General features: G+C 41.4%; 1 protein-coding gene across 2 annotated transcripts in view; it reads left to right on the top strand.

Moving 5' to 3' along the window:
* The first annotated feature begins 14677 nt into the window (after positions 1-14677).
* Positions 14678-23706, top strand: part of LOC140467163 (signal peptide, CUB and EGF-like domain-containing protein 3) — a 377653-nt gene continuing 368624 nt past the window's right edge. The window contains exons 1-2 of one of the 2 annotated variants that reach the window (XM_072563295.1): positions 14678-14696; positions 19446-19726. In XM_072563295.1, coding sequence (XP_072419396.1) covers positions 19627-19726 — 100 coding nt within the window. In that variant the 5' untranslated portion in view covers positions 14678-14696; positions 19446-19626. Of the gene's footprint in view, positions 14697-19203; positions 19727-23706 lie in introns of those variants that run through there. The other variant, XM_072563294.1, reaches the window with a different exon arrangement.

Here is a 23706-nt window from a genome sequence, read left to right as displayed (position 1 = left end):
ATCAATAATCACATGGTACATTAATGACAGATGGTGTCTCTTTTCTTCCTTACCTTCCATGCTGTCTTCTTTGAAATTGCTGTCCACTGTCTGTTGAACCTCCTCCTAATCTCAACTACCCCACAAATTGTAATCTAGTGGTGCCTTACTCAGGTACTCTCCTCACTGCCCTTAAGATGGGTCATTAGCCAAAAATGTAAGCATTCTGCTGGGGATGGGAAGGGGGTTAAATGGAGAATTTGCAGAAATCTGTTCCCAGTCGGTTATAAAGCACAAAACCTGGGAATGAGGGAGAGCCACAAATAAATCGACTGATAATCTCCTTTGAGAACCTTGTGGATTATAGCAATCAGTTTGAATATTGTTCCTTTTAATCACAATCTGGCAGAAATTAATTTTTTTGTATTAGCTTTTGAGAATCATATTTGAGCCCTGCTGTGTACTTTATTTATCGTATTTGGAAATTATCTCAAATAGTTTGTGAAATCACTAACAGCCTAATAATACATTCATGATCAATCACCTTTGATGGTTTTCTACAAACATTATTGAGAACTGAGATGGTGAGAAAAGACCATTGCGCTTGGCTCCTGCAATATTGGAAAGAGTGAGAACAAGTAGTTTTATTTCATTCATTTGTGTGATTTGGGCATTACTGGCTGGCTAGCATTTATTGCCTATCCCTAGTTGCTCTTGAAAAAGGTAATGATGAGTTACCTTTTTGAAACTCAACAGTTGACATGCTATAGATAGACCCACAATGCCATTAGGGAGGGAATTCCTGAATTTGGACCCAGCGTTACTGAAGGAATGGTGAGTGGTGGCTTAGAGGAGAACTTGATGGTGGTGATATTCCCATGTGTCTGCTGCCCTTGTCCTTCTAGGTGGAAGTAGTTTGGAAGGTGGTATCTAAGGAGTGAATTTCTGTGATGCATCTTGTAGATGGTACAATATTGCTATTGATTGTTGCTGGTAGGAGGATGCTGTGGATGCAAGTGTGCTGCTTTGTCCTTGATGATATCAAGCTTCTTGCTTGGGGAATATTCTATCACACCCCTGACATGTACCTTGTATATGATGGAAAGGCTTTGGGAAGTCAGAAGGTGAGCTGTTTGCTACAGGATTCCTAGCCTCTCACCTGCTCTTGGAGCCACTGTTTCATATGGCTCTTCCAGTTCAGTTCCTGGTCAATGGTATTCCCCAGGAGTTTGATAGTGGGGAATTTTGAACGTGATAGTAATGCCATTGAATGTCAAGGGATGATGGTTAGATTCTTTTTCTTTTGGAGATAGTCATTACCTGGCATTTGTGTGGCACAAATGTTACTTTCCACTTTTCAGCCCAAGCCTGGATATTGTCCAGGTTTTGCTGAGCTTGGTCATGGACTGCTTCAGTGTCTGAGGAGTCCTGAATGGTGCTGAACACTGTGCATTATCAGCAAACATCACACTTCTGACCTTGAGATGGTGGGAATATCATTGATGAGACATCTGAAAATGGTTGGGCCTAGGACCACTATCCTGAGGAACTCCTGCAGAGATATCTTGGGGATGAGAGTTCTAACAAACAGAACCATCTTCCTCTGTGCCAGGTATGAGTTAACCAGTGGAGAGTTTTCCCCTGATTTCCATTGACTCTGGTGTTGTTAGGGCTCCTTGATGTCACACTTAATAAAATTTAACCTTGATGTCAAAGGCAGCCACTCTCAGCTAACCTCTGGAATTCAGCTGTTTTGTCTTTATTTAAACCAAGGCCGTAATGAGGTCAGGAGGTGGGGACCCTGTTGGAACATCAAACTGGGCATCACAGAGCAGGTTATTGCTGAGCAGATGCTGCTTGATACCACTGTTGATGACACCTTCCATCACTTTACTGATGATCAAGAACACACTGATTGGATGGGTTGGATTTGTCCTGCTTTTTGTATACAAGACATACCTGGGCAATTTTCCATATTGACAGATAGATGCCAGTGTTGTACCGCGCAAGAACACCCCTGCCAAGTAAAGTCCTGGAGCTCATGTCTTCATTATTATTGCAGGAATGTTATCAGGACTCATAGCCTTTGTAGTATCCAGTGTCTCCAACCATTTACTGATATCAAATGGAGTGAACTAAATTGGCTGAAGACTGGCATCTGTGATGCTGGGGACCACAGGGGGAGGCCAGATGCCAAGTCTACATTTTACAAACCTACAGATTATATAAGTCGTGGTCAATTTAAGATCTGTAAGAACTTCCATTTTAAAATATGGGTAAGATTTTGTAAAGGTCATTTTCTGGAAAGGAGCAACATGTGGTAGAGATATTCCGACATTGCTGTTCGACAGCTCCAGAGTTATGTCCCAGTGCTGATGAAGGAACAGCGATGCATGTTGAGAACATAGTTGACTTGGACATGATGGCTTCTCAAATATCCAATTTCCCTTGTCCTTCTAAGTAGAGGAGATTGTGGGTTGGAAGGAGCAGCAAAAGAGGTCTTGGTATGCTGTGGATAACACATGCTCTGGCCAGATATTCAGATATCCTGCCCATGTAACCAAAGGGTTGAGAATCAGCTTGTTGAGTCGTATGAAGTCTGATGGTATAAATTTATGACTGAGCAGACCTCATCCTGGAATTGAGGAAGAGTCAATGAGTTCAATTCTAAAATGTCTACTCCTCAATTAGAAGTCCTATGAAGCTTATATTTTCTTTATGATCACTTTAGATAGTTTCCGTGAAAGATTATCCAGCATGCCATACCATTAGCCCATAATTAGTTGAACATAGATCTGTTCTTCCAAATGGAAATTGAGTAGATTGTGCATACCCAAATTGTTTGGGTTTTCTTTCCTTAAGTCTTAAACTTAATAACAGTGAATGTGATACCTTCAATCTTATTCCAAATGATAACAGAATGTACAGAAGAAAGGTAAACAAATCAATTTTTCAGCAGTGCATTCTTTATGCAATGGCAAGTTGATTTCTAAACTGAACATTCACTGCTGATACAGCATTGTGCGTGTTACAATTTTCCAATGCAATCTCTACTAGATTGGAATTATCTTGTGAGTATCTAAAAAGTAGTTACATGTCTGTTTGAACTCTATAGATTGTCCACATCTAGACTGGGAATGTTATGTTGATCAGATTATGCAAACCAGAGATGGTGGATAAGAACCTTGCATAATGCAACAAAGCAAGCCAAGCTTTGAAAGTTACTGGCTTGGGATCAAACATTATAATTCCACAGACGAACTTGACACATTGTATTTCTGTTCTGTGTCTTTCCCTTTCAAACTGCCAAAAGCGTTGGCTTTTAATCTATTTTAATTGGGGGATCAATCGTGTATTTTGTCACACATTAAGTCGTTTCAAGAGATGTTAATGCTTTCATTGAGCTTCAAAGGCTGGCTTTTCAGTTTAGATTTATGCAGTGTTTACTTCTGTAGGCCTTGTCCTTGTCACACTCCCAATAAATATTTTGAGTAAATTTGATTAAGGAAAATGGCTTTGGCTATGTTCATTAAACAATGACTTTAATTTTTTAATAAAAAGATCTTATTCAGAAATGTTTGTAAATCTGTAAAATTGATTTTGTGTCATAGAGTCATAGAGATGTACAGCATGGAAACAGACCCTTCAGTCCAACCCGCTCCATGCCGAACAGATATCCCAACCCAATCTAGTCCCGCCTGCCAGCACCCGGCCCATATCCCTCCAAACCCTTCCTATTCATCTACCCATCCAAATGCCTTTTAAATGTTGCAATTGTACCAGCCTCCACCACTTCTTCTGGCAGCTAATTCCATACACGTACCACCCTCTGCGTGAAAGAGTTGCCCCTTAGGTCTCTTTTATATCTTTCCCCTCTCACCCTAAACCTATGCCCTCTAGTTCTGGACTCCCAACCCCAGGGAAAATACTTTGTCTATTTATCCTATCCATGCCCCTCATAATTTTTTAAACTTCTATAAGGTCACTCCTCAGTCTCCGATGCTCCAGGGAAAACAGCCCCAGCCTGTTCAGCCTCTCCCTGTAGCTCAGATCCTCCAACCCTGGCAACATCCTTGTAAATCTTTTCTGAACCCTTTCAAGTTTCACAACATCTTTCCGATAGGAAGGAGACCAGAATTGCACACAATATTCCGACAGTGGCCTAACCAATGTCCTGTACAACCGCAACATGACCTTCCAGCTCCTATACTCAATACTCTGACCAATAAAGGAAAGCATACCAAACGCCCTTTTCACTATCCTATTTACCTGCGACTCCACTTTCAAGGAGCCATGAACTTGCACTCCAAGGTCTCTTTGTTCAGCAACACTCTCTAGGACCTTACCATATATTTTATTATATTTTGCAGAGATCTTGAAGTCATAAATGATTTCACCATGGTGGAACTGTGGAGCCCTGATGTGGGATGGTGGAACTATTACATTATTTCTGTTTTGTGTGTGATGAAATGGAAATTTGATCTTACATGTTGCCACTTTATTTTGATTCAAACTAAACACTCCCGTTCTACCACAGAAGACCCCATGAAAGGGCCTCTCACATGAAGATAAGCCATCAGATTAGTCTTGAATGTATACTTGTGGTAAAATGATGTGGGATATATCAATCAGAAGTCACACAGATATCTCAAAACACTGGGATTTTACAAGAGGTAAGTGTATTGACTGGTCTACCTTATACTTAATACCTGCATATGAAGAGGTCCAACGTATTGATGCTCAGTATTTTGGGGAAGGTTTCACTCATAATAGCAGTCATATATTTGTTGTTAACATTAAAAGAATGATATCTTGATTCTTCAAGACTGGTAGTCAGTATTCTCCACTAACTTCAGTATTGCCTGTTCTAGCTGACTCATTGAGTATTGGATCACACCCCAGATACATTATCACACATCTGCTGCTGGGAAGACAGCTGTTCTTGCCAGAAGGCTGCCCTATGGGCAACAGTGACTGCTTCCTTGTGGTTGCAGTTATTGTATCTTCTGTGCTGTTGAGGTAAATATGAAGTGCGTGTTATTTGGATGCATTCCAGGTGCCTTCTATTCAAATGCTGTACCAGGTGGCAATCTCTCGAAAGGAGATGTTATGTTCTTGATGCTCCTGGCCTGGCTATAGCACACAAATCTTCAAAGGAACAAAGAACAATTGAGAATGACTGACTGACTGGCTGTGAACAGAAGGAGGTTATTTTAAAATTACAGCTTTGATCGATAGAACTCTGACGTGATCACAATTGATGGGACTCCGGGCACCTCAGCTGCTGAGAAGCCTTGAGCTGAATCATAAAGGGGGCCCTCAAAGATCTGGGCTTTGGCATTGAGTCTGGGGGAATTGTGCGAGAGGCCAGGTGAGGCCGTTCAGGCTAACACGTTGTACTTTCAAACAGAGTTCTGAGCATTGAGATGAGATTCTCGCTAGGGAGCAGTGCGATGCATGTTGAGGGTGACTATTGATTGTCAACACCTTGCCTCATCAATATGCAGGTTCCTGTTCTACCTCCAGCTGTGAGGAAACCAGATGTCAACAATTCCTAAAATGAAAGTCAGATCGGATACCTGGCAACTTTAGCTTGCTGCTTGCTCTGCAAGCTGCTGTCTTTCATACCCAGTGACATCATCTCAGAGCATGTTCTGAGGCACTAGTCACTCAGACTCCATACCCTGAGATGCTGGAGCTTGCCAGCTCCTCAGGAGCCTTGTGGCACCTCTCCAATCCACACTCTAAAGTTGCATTTCAGTGTGTTATGACAACCAGCATTGCAATCCCTCTTCAAGGACACAGTGGGTGCACGGACTCAGTGCTGACTGCTTGCTCCTGTAGCTCCCTCTCACCCACTTGGTATTGGGTTGGGGGGTGAAATGAGAAATCTCTTCATGGGGCTAGGGACTGCAGCCTGGGTGGAAGGGGGGAGGTTACAGTAAAGCATGAATGAGAATGTGTTCATGTGAGGGGTGTCTCGTAGACAATAAGGATCTTCCTGACACATAGGAAGGCGGTGTGTATGAAAGTACTTGTCATGGTCCCCTTATTTACCAGGGGCTGACAGGGAAAGTTGGGAAGCCACAGGATTATCTCAATGGGTTGAGTATGGACCCAAGGAGGTGTGATGGGCTTGCTGGAGGGAATCTGCCAGGAAGGTGAACTGGAATTCTGGGACTTCACCCAAACAAAGGTGGAGCCAGAAAATTACTGTCCAAGGATCACTCTTTGTCACCTTTCAACATCCTGGAAATTGGAACCATGTGATGGTGAGGAAAATTACAACCATTCCTGGAGTGGGCAGGAGAAGGGTTGGGGTCTGTGAGGGAGACAGGGGTGTGGAGGGGGGAGCTGCCAAACCCAGTGAAATGAGGCCATTTAACCCGACACACACAGACCTGATGTCTGACCTCACAGTGTGATAGTTACATTAGGGGCTAGAGGGAGACACAAGCAACTAGATTTAGTGGTATTGTGAGCATGTTTTAACAAACGTCCGACTTTCTTTGCAGTGAAATATCACCCGTGCCACTGATGTGACCTCAAGGTTTTCTTTTCCCTTTCCCTTCCAGTACCACCCAATGCAATCCCAGCTCCTGCACCGGCAGTGGAGGGAGCCAGTCCCACACTTGAGCCTGATGGTCTTGCAGGTTTAGTTGGGTGACCCCAGTGGCACTTCTGTCTGAAGGGCCCAGACATACTTGATTGTGTCCTTGCCAGAGGCAAGAGCACCTCACCTTGGCTTGAACTCCCCCAGGTTTGAGGTCACAAGTTGGTTGGAGGTGTCCTGAGAGGAGACCTGTGAGGAGCTGGTGTGTGGCTCCTTCTCTGGCTCCTTGTAAGGACAGGAACCTGCAGTGAGGTCCAACTAGCCTGACCTCCTGTGCCTCGCTGTTGCTGCTGAGAGAGATAGCGTGTAGGCCTGTGCCCATGTCCAGAAGGCCCTAAGATCACATGCTGGGTCTCCACAGTGTAGTTGCAGCCTTTCAGCCTCTGGGCTATGAGGGCCATCACTGTCTGTTGCTCCTGTACCTGCCTGCACCAGTGGATTAAGCCCCCAGTTATCACCACCACAGGGTCTTCTCCTGCACAGGGCTGAGCAGAGGCCTCGTATTTGGTCGTCCTCTGAGTGCCAGTGGTTGGGGGGGGGGGGGGGGGGGGGGGGCGGTGTTGCTTCCTTAGCCAGCCATGAAACATGGCAGTGAGGTGTTCCTGACTCCAATCAAGCTGAAGTTACTACCGAGGTGCCAGTATCTGACTGCCTGCTGTGGGATGGAGGAGGCAGCGATGCCAGCTCTCTTCCTCAGTGATGTCAGACAAATGTGTCAACACCAACAAGACAGTGGGACATCCTGCTCAAACCTTCAAGACTCAAAAGAGAGAAGGCGTTGTGGTCAAGAGTTGTATTATGTGAGCTATGAACAGCACTGACTGTGGAAAAAGGTAAAAACAATGACTGCAGATGCTGGAAACCAGATTCTGGAGAGTGTGAACGCTGCCCTTGAAATTGAGTGGTACTGATCCAGTTAGCAGGAATTAGGTGAGTGTAGCTGACTCAGCTGTTAGTACTGGTAAGGTGTCCAAAGCATGTGCATGGCAGACGATATTTGGGGTTAGTAGGCTGCAAGGTTGTGGAGTGTGCAGGGTGTCTGGAAAAGCAATTGAGAATGCAACTGTGCGAGTGGTAGAGCATTGGCCTAGCTGTGATGTGGAGACAGAAGCAGAATCAATGGGAGGTAGCAGAGAAAAGATGGTGGCACTTAGAGTGCCGAAGGTCAATGACCTTGTTATGGCACGACTATGCATTCCTCTGTACCGTGGAGACCTCATTGACCCCGGTGGCAACCTCAGCTCAAGCTGGTAGGACCTGTTGGTGTGGCTTCCTCTGCTTCTCCTGATGAAAGAGAACACGTCTCGCCTGTACCAGCCCATTAACATGGACATCCAGGTTCCTGTCTGCAAGGCAGGCCACCAATTTTCTCTTGTCTGCCATGCCCATGGAAAAGGTGATGAACCAAGCCGGCCACCTGCCACTGCTCGTCCAGTTGTATTACATTGTTTGAAAATTGGCAAGAGTGCCAGGGATACCAGTCCATTCCAGGACATCTGGTGAGTGGCAACTTCTTCTGACTATGTTATTTGAATTAGGTAAGCATTGGAAAAGAGGGTGCTACAAGATCATGGTAGGCAGTTAATGAGGTGAGTTTGGGACAATACGGCTAGAAATCTCACTCGGCCTAGTAGAGAGAAAGCCTCTGTGAAACTTAATGAAATTGATACCTTACCAAAATATTGTAAGATTCAGTGCATTGTCTTTACTTGACATGTCATATTGCCAATCAAAGGATCTGCCTCTGATTGTACTTGTAATAGCAGACAACCTTCTCTTTGAGTGATTTCAGGTCTTCAAGAACTTTCACCACAGGAGATTAGATTAGATTACTTACAGTGTGGAAACAGGCCCTTCGGCCCAACAAGTCCACACTGACTCACTGAAGCGCAACCCACCCAGACCCATTCCCCTACACCTAACACTACGGGCAATTTAGCATGGCCAATTCACCTAACCTGCACATTTTCGGACTGTGGGAGGAAACTGGAGTACCCGGAGGAAACCCACGCAGACACGGAGAGAATGTGCAAACTCCACACAGGCAGTCGCCTGAGGCGGGAATTGAACCCGGGTCTCTGGCGCTGAGAGGCAGCAGTGGTGAAACCACTGTGCCACCGTGCCGCCCACAAGGTAACATTTAAACCATGTCAGTGTTCCTGGTGAGGGTTTCCTTGTGTTTGATCATTGCTGGAGATAAATGGTTTATCATTTACAAAACTGGCACCAGTTAAGAGTGTCCAGTATGATGTAGTGTAAAATCATATCATTCCATTTGCTTTCAACTTCTGGACTGATTGTTCTGTCAGCAGTCATACCACCATCAATAAAGAATTTGTCAATTCAAATTGACACATGATCTTTTGCATTTTAAGTAAACAACGACGTTTTCAACTTTTGAACTGTGGCCTTTCTGCACATATCCCCATGAGAACCTTTTTTTAATATATATCAAATGCTGAGTATTATAAAGTAGAATTCATAAAATGTACAGAGGTAAATCAATTCATAGTAATTATGGAATGACTTCAAAGTGGTCTGTAATGTTTTTGAGTAGTCTTCAACTGAATTGATGGTAGTTGTGTTTACTTTCATGGTTGCTTTAAAAGACTGTTTGTACAGCATTAAGCTACAAAATCAAAACCTGTTACTAAAGCCTTCTTTCATTTAATCTTGATCAAGTTGTCATTTATTCTGACAAAGATTAAGAACTCACTAACTGGTGGTTAAAAAGTGGTGGAATCATCTTTTCACAGAGCATTTGATTTTGATAAAGTATTTTGGTACCCCTCTTTAAATGATTAACCTGTCTATCATTTCCTCTAGTTACAACCTACTCTGAAAATTCCCCTTGACAGCAGCACTCTGAGCTTTGATTTACCTGCACTGTTCATCATCAGGTATTGTAACATTAGAAATAGATAAATGCTTCCATCTCATGTAAGGGCAGATTTGGGTGACTAATCCAAGAAAATTTCTTGGAGCCTTATTATGTTTGAGCCAAAGTTTCAGCTAGGGAATTTCAGTACTGTACAGAAGATAACATTTTTGCTTGATATCAGTCAAGTGTTTTGTCTAAGTCTTATTAATCAATTAAATGTGGTATATGGGATAAGCGAAAGTAAATCAGTACACTGGCACAAAATACTGAGATCAGGAGATTAAACAACAGTTCAACAGTTGAAAACATTGAATAAAGTGAAATAATTAATTTCCTGTCTACACAGGAAAGGCAAAGGAAGTTTGTCAATTATTCTGTGGAGCTTAGACACTAACAGGTCTGAAGAGGTTGATTAATTGTACAGTTTAATCCTATTGTAATGTCTGCAGTGATGGGAGTTGTACTCCACTTAGTTTGGAGCCACGTTGACTTAGGGAGGAGAGCTTTACTGGAATTGGTAAAATATTGTCCTGGCTTTTATGGTGATTGGTGAAGGGGCTTGCTGCTGAACTTAAAGAAACCTTCACTGAGAGAGCTAGCAATCTCTGTGACCAGAACTTTCCTTCTTGACATTGAATTAATTCTAATGGTCTCATTCATGGGCATTGCTAGTGCAGGGCTGTGGAATGATGCCATCAAGCTGTAAAAACACTCAATTCATTGAGGAATTCTCACAAAAACCCAATTCTACCTGAATGCACAATGATTTAACCTTTTATAGGGTTTCCAATGATAATATGAGGAGAAGTCCTGCAGCACACCCCTGATTTCACTGATTGTCAGTTCTGGAGTGTTTACAGCAGTCTGAGGTGAAGCAGTGTACCAGAGACCTCAACTTCAGCATTACTTACTCTGTGCATTAAATCCTGATGCTGTGGTCAGCTTCTGAGGGTGATGAGATTAAAGCTTACCAGTGTGTCATGAGCAAAATCTGGTGTATTGATTAATAGAATTTTGAAGTACTCCACCAGCAGATTAATTTTGAAGCGTAGTCACTTGTTTCGTAGGCGAATATAAGGAACAATTAGATGAATGATCATGAGTCTGCAAGCCCATAACTATCTGGCCAAAAAGGTGAAACCATTGGGCAAAGCTGAATCAAAGATTAACCTTAACTCTTAGTTTTGGAGAAAATGGTAAACATTCATCTTGCCTACAATCAATCGGACTAACATATGCCCACCACATTGAAACAGATTTTAACAGGGCACAACTACAACATTTAAAGGACATTTGGATTGATACATGAATGGGAAAGTTTTGGAGGGATATGGGCCAGGAGCAGGCAGGTGGGACTAATTTAGTTTGAGATTATGTTCGGCATGGACTGCTTGGACCAAAGGCTCTGTTTCCGTGCTGTATGACTCTGAGAGAATATAGACTGTGCATGTAGACTGTGCTGTATGACTCTATAAGAACATGTAGACTGTGCTGAATAGACTGACATAATTCTTATGTAGCAAATAGAAAATGCTCACTGATGTGGCTATACACTTAGTACAGGGAAAATACTTACGGAAGAACTTACATTTTAAAAATAAAGTCATTTTGGTGAAAACTAGGATAAGATATTAGTAATGATAAAAATGATTAGGCTATCACTACCTCAATGGTTGAATCATCTTCAATTTCTCTGCTATTATATTAAACAATCCAACTTCATGCTCATCCACCTTAGGATGCAGTCGAATGGGTAATCAGTGGTTTTGTGATTTACACTTCAAACAGATGAAAGACTTAACAGACAATCAATTTTTCAATGTATAATTTCAGTTACATCACACTTTAAATTTTTGCTATAAATTCTGTGTGTTAGGATTGAGCCCTCCACTATCACCTGATGAAGGAGCAACGCTCTGAAAGCTAGTGTGCTTCCAGTTAAACCTGTTGGACTATAACCTGGTGTTGCGCGATTTTTTAACTTTGTACATCACAGTCCAACACCGGCATCTCCAAATCATTGTTTTCAGGGGCCTCCAATAATGAAGAACCATAATGTATATGTTTTTATGATCAGACTCCTGGTGAGGGTCCTCAATTTGTTCCAGATGGATAGCCAAATCATTTGGCTCCAGGTTGAGAAAGGTGAACTGACTCCTGTTGGTAATTCACCTGTCCCTTTGGTTAGTTGCAACAAGGTTTATTTAAAAATGATCTATTCTCTTCTGATTACAGACAAAATTGAACATATGTTTTAAAAGGAAGCAGTTGAACTAGTCTTCTTGAATCAATCAAAAAGGATGAGTTTATTAATTAGTAAAGATCTGAAGACATAGTTAACTCTGATGATGAATCATCTGAACGAAACATTAGCTTGCTTTCTCTTCATGGATGCTGTCTGACCCATGGAACCAATAGCATTAATGTTGGCAACTAAGTAGTCAATCTCAAGTTTCTTTATTTGTAGGTTGATCAAAATTCCCTTGTCCTGATTCCTTTAAACTGGCTGGCAGTACTTTAAATGAGAGAGTTCTTTCTCTTTCTTTTACCTGTGTTACAGGGGTGTTTAAATTGCCGTTCTCTAAGCTGTGGCCCTCACAGCGCTTCAGTCCACAAACAAGGAGGTCAGGCCAATAACACACACCGACCTTCGTTGCAGTCAGTTTTTACCCCCTTTCTCATACATTCCTGGAGATGAAGTAGACATGTCTGCAAGAGCGGCCTTCTGCTTAGAGAGGTATAATCAGCCCCTTTGATGTCCCTTCTTGTTCAGTCTCTCCCTGTTTGACATTTCCTGACTCTTTACAAATGCGATATTCCATTGGTCTCACACCGACTTTGCTAGTTATTGAATTTATAATCACAGTTTTTCTTTTCCTGCAGCAGTTCTTTTTTTAAAAATTGTGTTTTGGAATTAGAAGTAAAACTAGTTTTTAAATACTTTGGGGGTTCTGAGCCTTCACAATAACAAAACATTTCTCTTCCCTTCTAATCCATCCACCAAAGACCACCTCATTGACAATAAGGGTTTGAGGCCACAGATTTGTCAGCAAGTAACTAACCACATGACTCCCAAAATGTGTCCACTAGAAATCGGGGCCAAGTCAGGAGTGTGGAGGAATAATGTCCATTTGTCTGGATGAGTGCAGCTTCCAATAACACTTAAGAATTTGAAACCATGCAGGCACAGAAGCGCATTTGAACGGCACCCCATCCACCAGCTTAAACATTCACTTCTTCCAGTGCTGAGATACAGTGGCAGGAATCTCTATCATTTACAAATGCACAACAGCAATTCACCAAGACTTCTCTGACAAGATCTTACAAATATGTGGCCCTTACTACCTAGAGGAACAAGGCAACCATGTGCAAATTGCTCTCTGTAAGTTTCTCTCCAAATCATACTCCATTCTAATTTAGATCCATATCACCACTCATTCACTGTTTCCACATCAAATCCTGAAACTTAATCCGTATCAATGCTATGGCTGTACCCGCATCATATGGACTACAGTGGTTCAAGAAGGTGGCCAACTAAAAGATTCTCAAGATTAATTCAGCATGGGTCACAAATGTTGGCCTTTCCAGCCATGCTCAGAACCCATGGCAAACACAAAAAAAAGGGGTTCAGGAGGAACAGTCTACTGGAGATCGGCGTAGAAGATTACCGCCTTCTGTATTTTACTGATAAGGTGGTCAAAATAAAAACTTTGCCAAGAGCATGTGGTGAAAGGCTCTTCATTATTCTCAGCCAACTCCCTTTATTTTTTTAAGGAAAGCTTTTGGAGACTGGGAAGACATGAAGTCAAAACTATGTGCATTTTGTATGTATTAACTGTATTTTCTTAAACTAATAAAATGGAAATGTTTGTATTGATATAGAAGCATTCACAACCACACCCCAAAAACAGTTTATAGACAATGAGGAACTTTTGACTGATAATCACTGTTAGGAAATATTAGTGAATTTGAGCACAGCAAGATCCCACAAACAGTATTTTACCAGATAATCGGTTGTCAATTTGACTGATAAATGTTGGCCAGGATGCAAAGGAGAAATCCCATGTTCTTTTTTGAATGTGCTGTGGGATGTTTTGTGTCCACCTGAGAAGGGAACCAGAACCTCATTTTAACCTTTCATCCAAAATATGGCATTTGATAATGTAGCACTCCCTTCACACTGCACAATATAATCTTAGGTTAGATTAGATTACTTACAGTGTGGAAACAGGCCCTTCGGCCCAACAAGTCCACACCAACCCACAACCCACCCACACATTTACCTCTTACCTAACAGTAGGGCAATTTAGTATGGCCAATTCACCTGACCTGCACATCTTTGGACTGTGGGAGGAAACCGGAGCACCCGGAGGAAACCCACGCAGACACGGGGAGAATGTGCAAACTCCCCACAGTAAGTCGCCTGAGGTGGGAATTGAACCCGGGTCTCTGGCGCTGTGAGGCAGCAGTGCTAACCACTGTGCCACTGTGCCGCCCACAGAGATAATTTTCTGTAGTCAGGGTTGAACCAAATAATCTTCCACCCTGGAGGGGGTAAATGCTTCCACGAAGCCCAAGTCATCATCTTGACGGTCATTGTGTGCTGTAACAATGTGTGACCCAGCTCAGGGCACGCACACATTTCTGGCTGATTCCACTACCATGACTCTTGATTTGAAGTGTGCTTGAGCTCACGTGATATTGCATGAAAACACTGTTAAAAGATGACTCGGTATCCTCCGTGAAATTACATGGTTGAAAGACCAAGATTAGAAGCATTCTCTCAGACAGAATGTGGGTGAAATGTGGGTTAGTTGGATTTTCACACTAATGTGCACACTGGTAAGGTCCAGTTCAGAGACTTGATACTAATCAGTACTCATTCCCTTAAAGAAACAGTCTAAGCATCTTTTGGGAGACCATCAGTCGTGTTCAGACAGTGTCAACACACTCAAAAATCCTTTTATTCACCACTGAGGAATGTTACATTCTACAACAAGTCATCAGCAGCACCAACTTTAATGTGTAATGGTGATATTTTATTTCTTGTTTTAATAGTTGTTCCAGAGGGGAAAAATAACACAATTAGAACTATCAACGTGGTGTCTTTAAAACCAGTATTCTTGGGGATGTAGACCTTACTGGACATATGCAATGCTTGCCCTGATGGGAAGATGGATCTATTACATTGAAGAGATAACAACTGCATCATGTTGCATTCTTGTGAGTACAAATGCAATATTGTGGAATTCCATACTGCTCGTTTAACAAATGCCACAGTGTGGTTATTTAAGTGTTAAGCTAACGTATCTGATTCAGTTTCAATGGGATACGCCAACTTAAGACAGCAGAGTACTGATTAGAATCTAGCCACAGGCCACTGCAAGTATAGAGACTGATAACCATCACTCACCATGGGTCGTCTCTGTCTATTTAACAGTATGCTGCAGTTTCTGTAAAACAATATACCATTTTTGAGAGTGGACAGAGTTAAAAATCACACAACACCAGGTTATAGTCCAACAGGTTTATTTGGAAGTACAAGCTTTCGGAGCACTACTCCTTCGTCAGGTCGTGAGTGCAGCAGGATCATTGGACAGTTTTCAGGTGCAACGCTGCCAGTAGGGTGGCATCAGCTCTTGCTGGGACCCGTCCCTTATCATCGGCATTATCAAACACCCAAACGTGATTGCGTGATTTTGACTAGTTTTTGCCATGTGCCGTCTTTTTAAGTCAGAGCAACATGAAACATGCCAGTCGAGGGAAAAGAATTTGTGGTGATGAGAATTTAGGGTGCATTACTGAGAAAGCTTTATACTGGACACCATATTTCAATTGAGAGTTGAATCCAGATTTTCTCTGGATTAAAATTGAAATGACTAAATTCTGGAATCCATTATAGTTGTGCTAAATAGTCTAATCAGTTAAACCTTATGGCCGATGGTTGAATTCACCTGCTGAGGGTAATATAGCTCCTTTAATAATAGAATATTACAATTATAACAGACCCAATGAGAATACCTCCCTACTATAATGGAGCTTTATCACTCCAGTCAGTTTGTTAAAATTGCATATTGCCTCTAATACAGAGTTGGTCCTGTACATTGATATCTAATAGAATATTGCCAATGCAAACTTTATAATGGTAACTAGCTCCCCTATTACCTCATCACTGTTTTAGCTCCTTCAAAGGTAAATATCAGCCACTGTTACAGTTACTGCCACAATATATTTGAACCTATCTCTAAATCTGCAGTTACATTAGGAAATCATATTGAATTTGTCTTATGAAATTGAATGCATTTCATAGTATTTACACCTGCAATTAACTTGAATTTGTTCATTTGTCAAGAGCTTTTTAAATGACCACCCCTGTATTTATATTATTGCACCCACGTGCAAGGTAAGTGTGATTAAATTACTCGTCCCATTTGACTCTGCTGAATTTCTACTCTTAATCATGTCAGTGTGAAGGAGACAAGCTTAAGTGAAGGAGGAAAACTGGTGGGAAAGTCATCCTCAAGCTCCTGTCAAACACTTTTAAATAGCAAGTTTTGAAATTAGTAGATTCTTCATAAAAGGTTACATTCCTTCCTCACAGCTGCTACTGGTGAGAGGCCTGTAGGAACCAGGAACACAAAGAAATTGGTTTTAAACTGTCTGGGGTGGGGTGGTGTGGTGGGGGGGGTGGGGGGAGGTGGGGATGGCTATGGATTTACCCTTTTAGCTCCTATTCCTGTGCATAAAGCTGTATTAAATTACCAACAAATCACCATTCATTAGCATTAAATTGTTAACTCATTCAGACAGACTACCATGATGCTTGATGAGGAAAGACAGAAATTGACACTGTTGTTATAAATGGGTGCTATTCTGAGGTCGAGGTTAAGAGAAATTTTATGGGCTGAAGTAGAGGAATCTTCACTTTATATCTGATCCTTGATGTACTGATGTGGGAGTGAATGACGTTGATCATGATAACATAAAGTAGAAAAATGACTGTCCTTCCCTTGGGCTAATAAGCAATAAAAGTTGCCACTCTCTCCAAAGTGGTTCCCAGTCTGGTGGTGCTGGAACAAATGATATGAAATTTGTACTGGGTCGACAATCCTGTTTTGCAGCTGACTTCAGAAGGACTATCTGGAGATGGAATATTTGCTTTGAGTAAAGACTAGTAATTAAACCACATTCTACAACTGGTGTGAAGATACTGCATATTTGCTTAAAAAAAAACTTCTTTCTGTAGTCCAAATTCAGATTCGTTGTGCGCTGCTTTTCCTCGAAAAATCAATAGCTGATTTGATGATGGGGCTGTTTGATGTTCAGCTGACCAGTGTATGGGTGAATATCTGCATCAATGGTTTTGTGGTTGATGTTGTGCAGACTTGCCTCAAAGGGATCCTTCCTTGTTCTGCAGCATATGGTCTCAAACGGATTGATCGGTAACGTATTGATTAAGAAAGCTACGATCCAATTAGGCCTCACTCAGATATTCCTTCTCCAACATTAAAGCACAATAAAACAAGAGAATGTGTTATAGACTTAGAGACTGTGCACCGTTATCCCTGGTTGTCACTGTGTTGTGATATTAACCATTTTCCACAAGAAAAATTTGCCCCTTGTGTCTTTTTCAAATCTCTCTCCTTTCACCTTAAAAATGTGTCCCCTGGTCTTGAAATCTCCCATCCCAAGGACAAGCCACCTACCATTAACCCTATGTATACTCCCCATGATTTAATAAACTTCTATAAGGTCACCTCTCAACCACTATTAGAAATTGAATCTGCAAGGTAATAGTTTTGTAAAGATAATATTTAATTCCAAATAATTTGAGGTATTTTAATTAATTGATTTAATTTTTATTGCAGCTAATACACACTTCATTTTCAAAAGATACTTAGTGTAGGAACACAAGAGACAGTAGATTCCCCCCTACCATGCTTATCTTAAAACTCAGGGGAAAGTTTGAATGGTTTTAGGTGAATTGAACAAAAGAAAGGTTTTTTCTATCTCCCTCGTGTTCTAAATTTCACTTCCCCTCACCTCATTCGTTTTGACCTATAACCTGGGCTCATTGTTTTGCTTCATATTGCCTTGCCCAAGAAGACATTCTTTACATGAAATGATGGACAGTGAGTATCTGAAAGTTATTCCACCCCAGCAGACATCCTGGTTCAGCATGATCTCCCTTACCTCTCACATGTCTGAGCAAACATACACAAGCAAGTACATACACATGATTGCACATACATATATGTGCACACACAGATAATCACTATAATAGCTCCTTGGACTACACTGTTTTATAACACACATCTATAGATTAGCTCATCCTGATACAATGTATTTTTTATAAAAGCAATATTATGGGTGCTGCAGTTTGGAAATAAACACAGAAAGGGCTGGAGAAACTCTGCAGGTCTGGCAGCCTCAGTGGAGAGAGAAACAGAGTTAATGTTACAAGTCCTATGATTCTTCAGAATTGTATATTTTTACTTAAGTACAATTTGTCAAAGTATATTGGAGCATTAACATGATGCTGGAAAATTCCTATCCCAACATAATAAAATTGCACAATGTCCCAAGATGCTTCTTCAGCTTTGAAAATAGAAACTTCACTATTTTAAGTTTTCACTTTCCAGCCAGATACAAATATATTGTTTAACAGCGGTGACTTCCTACTTTACCCGTCATTAATGCAATGGCAAGTGACAGGGAGGCAATATATGCGTGTGTGTATGTTTTAAATTATAAGTGATTACAAATAATTCTTTCCAGAAGCATTTCACATTCTTAAAGCAAAATAAACACGACCCCTCCTTCAAAGTTGCCCATTGTTTTGTTTCTTCCCCGAACAGTGAATGAAAAAAGGGAAACCTTGTTGGGGCTAAGAGTCGCTGGGTACCCTGCCTCTGTCGACACCTCCCACACAGGAATGGTGTGGGTTTATCAAACCCTCTGCTCTGAGCCCCATTCGTCCCTGTTTGAACTGATTGACCGTCACGGTGACTTTAACCCCTGCATGGGCTTTGACATTTTGCAGTTAACACCGACAAGGGAAGCGGGAGTTGGGGGGGGGGGGGGCAGAGAACCAAATAGAATGGCTTAGAAATTTGGATTTGAGAGAAACAAGACAATCTGGCGTTGACTAATGTGGGAATGTGGCCGCGGGAATGTAAAATATCCCCGGTGTGAATAGTCTGCACCGCGGGCGTACAATATAATCTCAGTGGCCCTTCAATAGCGGGATATGTCGCCGCTCACTAATTGGAGAGAGTCGCTCCGCGGGCTGACCCCATTTGAACTTTTCAAAAAAGAAATCGCCAGTTGATTTGGACGTCTGTTTCCAGCGGGGTTTTGAATGGCTCGTTCAAGTTCCCTGCATAGAGGCGACCGCGGAAGGCTGTTTAAAAATAATAATGTTTACTTCCAAAATATATACATATATAAAAAACATTGAACTTGTACTGCCAGTGCTAGCGCTAATGCAAGCTTTAAATTCACTTTTTGCCCTGATCCCTCACTTGCTTCTGGCTGCGAAGGTCCACCCAGGATTTTTTTTTTACTGGATTTGTGCATTTTCTAATGGCTGGGCGACATGATCCTGTCTTTATCGATCCATTGATTGCACATGGTCCTGTCCTGACCTCCTGATCCCAGAGAAGCCGTTTCCATGGAGACTGGAAGTCCTCCTCCAGCCTTTTTTTCTCTCTCTCTCTCTGGCAGGAATGTCTTTGGGGCAGCAACTGATTGTAAATTCCTGCAGAGATTGGAAGCATTGCGTGTGTCTCCCTCCTCCTCCTCCAACCCCCTTTATTTTTTGGATTCAATGTAAGACTCAGAGACTCAATCTCTCCATCTCTGACTGTCCTCTCTCGCTCTCTCTCTCGTGTGTGTCTGTCTGTCTCTCTCTCTGCCACCTCCCCCCTCCTCCCTCCTCCCTTTCCCTCCCCTCTCCTCCCCTCCCTCCAGACCTTGTGCTTAAGCAGTGAGTAGGACACGGCAGATCCCTCTGATTCCGCAGAGGGCGATCTGACTGAAGTGGGAGGCTCCGATTGAGGTTCTTTTCAGCTCCATCAGGACCTTCAAGAGGCAAAAGGAGAGAGGGGGGGGAAATCGCCTCTCATCCCTTCTGAGAAAGAGTCATCTGAAAATGCAGAGCAGAATGGGGGCTGTCTGTCTGTCCGGCTGCTACTGTTTGCTACTCATTCTCTTAAACGCACTCACCACCGCGGGAAACAAGGCTAACCAAGGTAAGGAATCCTTAAGAAGCTTTCTTCTTGCACTAACTCCCGCCCCCCCCCCCCCCATCCTTTCCGTTTTAAATATGTATTTTATCCTTCAACCTTGAGTTTCAGATCATCAAACGAGGGGACTCAGAGGGGTCTGAATGTGTAAGTGATTTGTCTGTGTGTGTTTACATAAAATCAACAATTCCACAGAGGGACAGAGAAAAGAAAGGGCAAAACTAAACTGGATAGTATTTTTTTGCCATTTGAGTTCAATTTGAAGACAATTTGCGGGTAACTTTTAAATGTTTAAGTGACCTGGGTTAATGCCTCATTTATATACCTGGAAACAGACTGATGCAATCTTTGAAGTGTTTGAACTGTGGTTTATATTCTCTGTTCTCCTCATTAAAAGCACTATCCCTCAAACATGACATGTTCAGGATATCTTCTTTCCCTCTGCACTTTGATAAAAGTTTGCCATCTTCTGTATATTTTAGGAAGTTGGATGGTCAAAATCATAGATCTTTTGTGGGCGCACACATCATTAGGACATGCAAAACATAAATTATTTAATGAGTTCTTAATACACTTTGATAATTGCTGTACATTTAGGGCAAACTGATTGGTCACAAAAGAAGCTACAACACTAGAACCAGAATAGTATCTAGATATTTGTGTGAAGTGAGTGTCATCTGCACTTTGCTGTTGCATGAATTTGGCATTCAGCATTCTTCACACATTTTAGATAGAGAGGTGCCAATTAATTGCTTTATAATTGGCTCATTGTCTTGCACACTGTAAGCCAGTAGAAAATTAAATAATCAATTCATTTGTCACAGATCCAGCCAGCACAGACATGGTACAATACTTACAAACACACACTCAAATCTGCCTTTTCAGATCCTGTTTTACTTGTGTCTGCTGACATTGTAACAATAGCAAAACAAACAGTGCAATGTGTTTTTAGTCTTTAGTTTATTAGCTGGCCGATTGACATATGTATTTGCTGAAAAATGTAATCTGAACAAGCTGGGACTTATTCAGTATGATGTTGACACATTACTGTGCAAAGTGCTGAGTGAACATTTAACCAAGAATTTGCACCACTTTGAGCACAGCTTAACATAGCTGGATATATGGTTGTTACATTAGGTTGAGTGGATTTGATAGCTAGGCTATGACTAGCCAACAAAGCATTGTAAAAAGCTATGGCATGTTAAGCGAGAACAGCATGTGAGATGTTTTAGTTGTTTGGGTAATTCTAAATAGGTAAATCGTAAATTGCTGGAACGCTATGCTTTCAGTTACCTATTTTTCTTCTATTCCATTCAGAAGACAGTGGTTATGGTTTCTTATATACTGACAGCAATCTTGATTCCTCACCCAAGCTACCATTTATCACGTATAAACCCAAGAACTACATGGCAGTAACTATTTCACTATGAGGGGCATCATATTCCAAACCTTATCCAAAATTTACAAATGTCCAGATTTCAACTGTAGTCATTGAGTAGCGATGCAGAAGAGGCTTGCTGGCTAATTTTTTTCTCTTTCGCTAACCCAAAGGCACTGAGGTCAGTTCTGGTATCGTGGATACTGTCTAGCCACGATAAACTAAAAAAACACGGACTAGAAATTGAACTTGGACTTTCCAAGTCTGTATAGATCAGTACCACTCCGGGGTGTGTCTCCTATTGAATTGTCACAAAGAGGCAATGTGTTTTTTTTAACCATATTGTATACCGTTTTAAATCACTTGTTTTTGTCTCATGATGCAGCATCCTTGCTGGTATAAATGTGTCTTCACGTTTCTAATGAACTAAATATTTAGTTATTTAACAAAAACGTTTGCTGGAGGTGGTCCTCTGTGGGACCTTCAAAGACAATTAAGTAAATTTAGTTCAACGCTGTTAAAAATCTGACTTGACTTGTAATGTGAGACTGGGGCTTTTAATTGGTTGCTGTTTATTGATTGCAAGCATTGGATAAGTGTGGCACTGCATATTGCATGCAATTACATATGGCACAGCAACTCAGGAATGAAATCTTCTGGATTTATAAAAAAAACAATTTAATTGCTTCACAAGCATTTTACAACAACTGTTAGAAATTCACTCAAGTAAAATGATCTTGTAGCCTGTTTCAGAATTTTAACCAGTTCAATCTTGAGTTCTGACATTCTCTGGTGTAGAACAAAAGATGTTTCCCATTATAGACGCTTTGCATGTGTAAGCGAGACACCTCTCATTAAATGAATGGGTTGTAGGTCATCCACACTTACTTAATAAATAGCAGGGGTGGTGGTGGGGTTGGTGATGTAGTGATATAGAGGGTTCTGAGACTGAATTGAATGTACTGGCTGCTTGATTTGTTAATTTTTATGATTCATTGCACTCAAAGTATAAAATTGGCAATGTCTTGAATGCTTTGATTTATAAGGTTTCAAATCATTTGGTTTAACAAATTGCCCCTGGTCATTAGTGAATATTTTCTGCAAGGAATAATTAATGTAATTTCAGAGATGCAGATTTTTTTTAAACACTGCTTGACGAATAGCAGAAAAGAGTTTGATACCAGTGCCTGAACTCTTTAGTTTTCGTTACATTGACTGTAAGGATATGAAACAATCGTGTTTTCATGTATAGAATGAAGCTTTGGAATTTTATCTAGGTTTTTTCTTAATCCTTTGCATCATCTCAGGTTAATAAGAGTGAAGAGAATCTGCATGTAATCGCTTTAATTTCTTGCACATTCTCCCAGGGTTTTCTTAGATGGATATGTTCAAGATGGGATTTAGTTCCATGAGTGACAGCAAGACTGTGTACTTGATCTAAGAAGCAAAGCCTTCATGTATAAACCTGGACAGGTTATTGGCTGTGACAGTGGTGGGGTGCTTTGGGTGTTGTGATTGGTTCATCACAAATGAGCTTCGTCCCAGTGTATCCCACAATAATTACTGGAGAATATTCAGAAACATAAGCCCGGGGTGCCAACAATTGTCATAAAGTGTCAAGTGTTTCCCTCAGGTACCAGAAAACTCAGTATTCGCAGGAGATTCACTCTGGGACTTGTTGGATTATGCATTGCAATGGGTGCTGCTTTCACACAGCTGTTGGAGTACTCTTTATTTACATTTCTGTTAAGTTCTATAATAAAAGATGTAGAGCAAAGATTATATAAGCACAAACAATTTTAGTACTACTTTGCACAAGCAATTTATGAGTGCAGCTTTCTTGAAATGACATGTTATGTCATAGTGTCTCTGATTGTCAGTGCTGTGGGATTCACCTGACATTTATTATAGGGCAGATTTGGGATAAGTGTAGCCATGTAGTTCTGAAGCACAATTTATAACCTTGTTCATGGGCAGTGTCACCACATTAACTGCACTATCAGCCTTGACAGCTGAATGATCCTAACAAATGCTTTTGCTGAATTTCTGTGCTGATTTGCCCTTGTACTGTGTGCCACCCAATTAATAGAAAAACGTTGTCAGTTCAGTTTATGAACTGCGAACCTATTCAACAGTAATATGAACATGGTTAGATTGCAGTTTGGTGCTGTGTCACTCATTGGCTACTGACAGAAGGTAATTAAGCTCTGACTGGAATGAAGGTGCCCAACATAAACTCCACGTGTATTTCGAAAGGGCTCTAACTGGCTCAAGTGGGGCATTAGTGCTGGTATTGGGCCAAGTGGCCTGCCTTTGTGTTGTCAAATTCCATGCCAAATATTATAAGAAATAGCAATGGTTGAAGTATTTTGAAATACTGCTGGATGTTTCAAGTGTAGATAAAAGCACTTCCAGCCAATGTTTCTCCTTGCCTCTACACGGCATATAGGTCTGAGGTTTGAAATGAGAATAAGGCTGAGCAAATTAGAAAATGGTAGAATGGCCTTTATTTGTTAATGTGTCTAAAACTGGGTTTGATCATCTGACAGCAGCAAAAGTAATGCAGTGCGTTTATGATTTAATGAAGGAACAGTAATCCTATGAAAGG

This window comes from Chiloscyllium punctatum, chromosome 45, assembly GCF_047496795.1.
Source record: "Chiloscyllium punctatum isolate Juve2018m chromosome 45, sChiPun1.3, whole genome shotgun sequence".
Classification (NCBI taxonomy): Eukaryota; Metazoa; Chordata; class Chondrichthyes; order Orectolobiformes; family Hemiscylliidae; genus Chiloscyllium; species Chiloscyllium punctatum.
The sequence above is the reverse complement of the archived record's forward strand: the minus strand, read 5'-3'. Positions and strand labels throughout refer to the sequence as shown.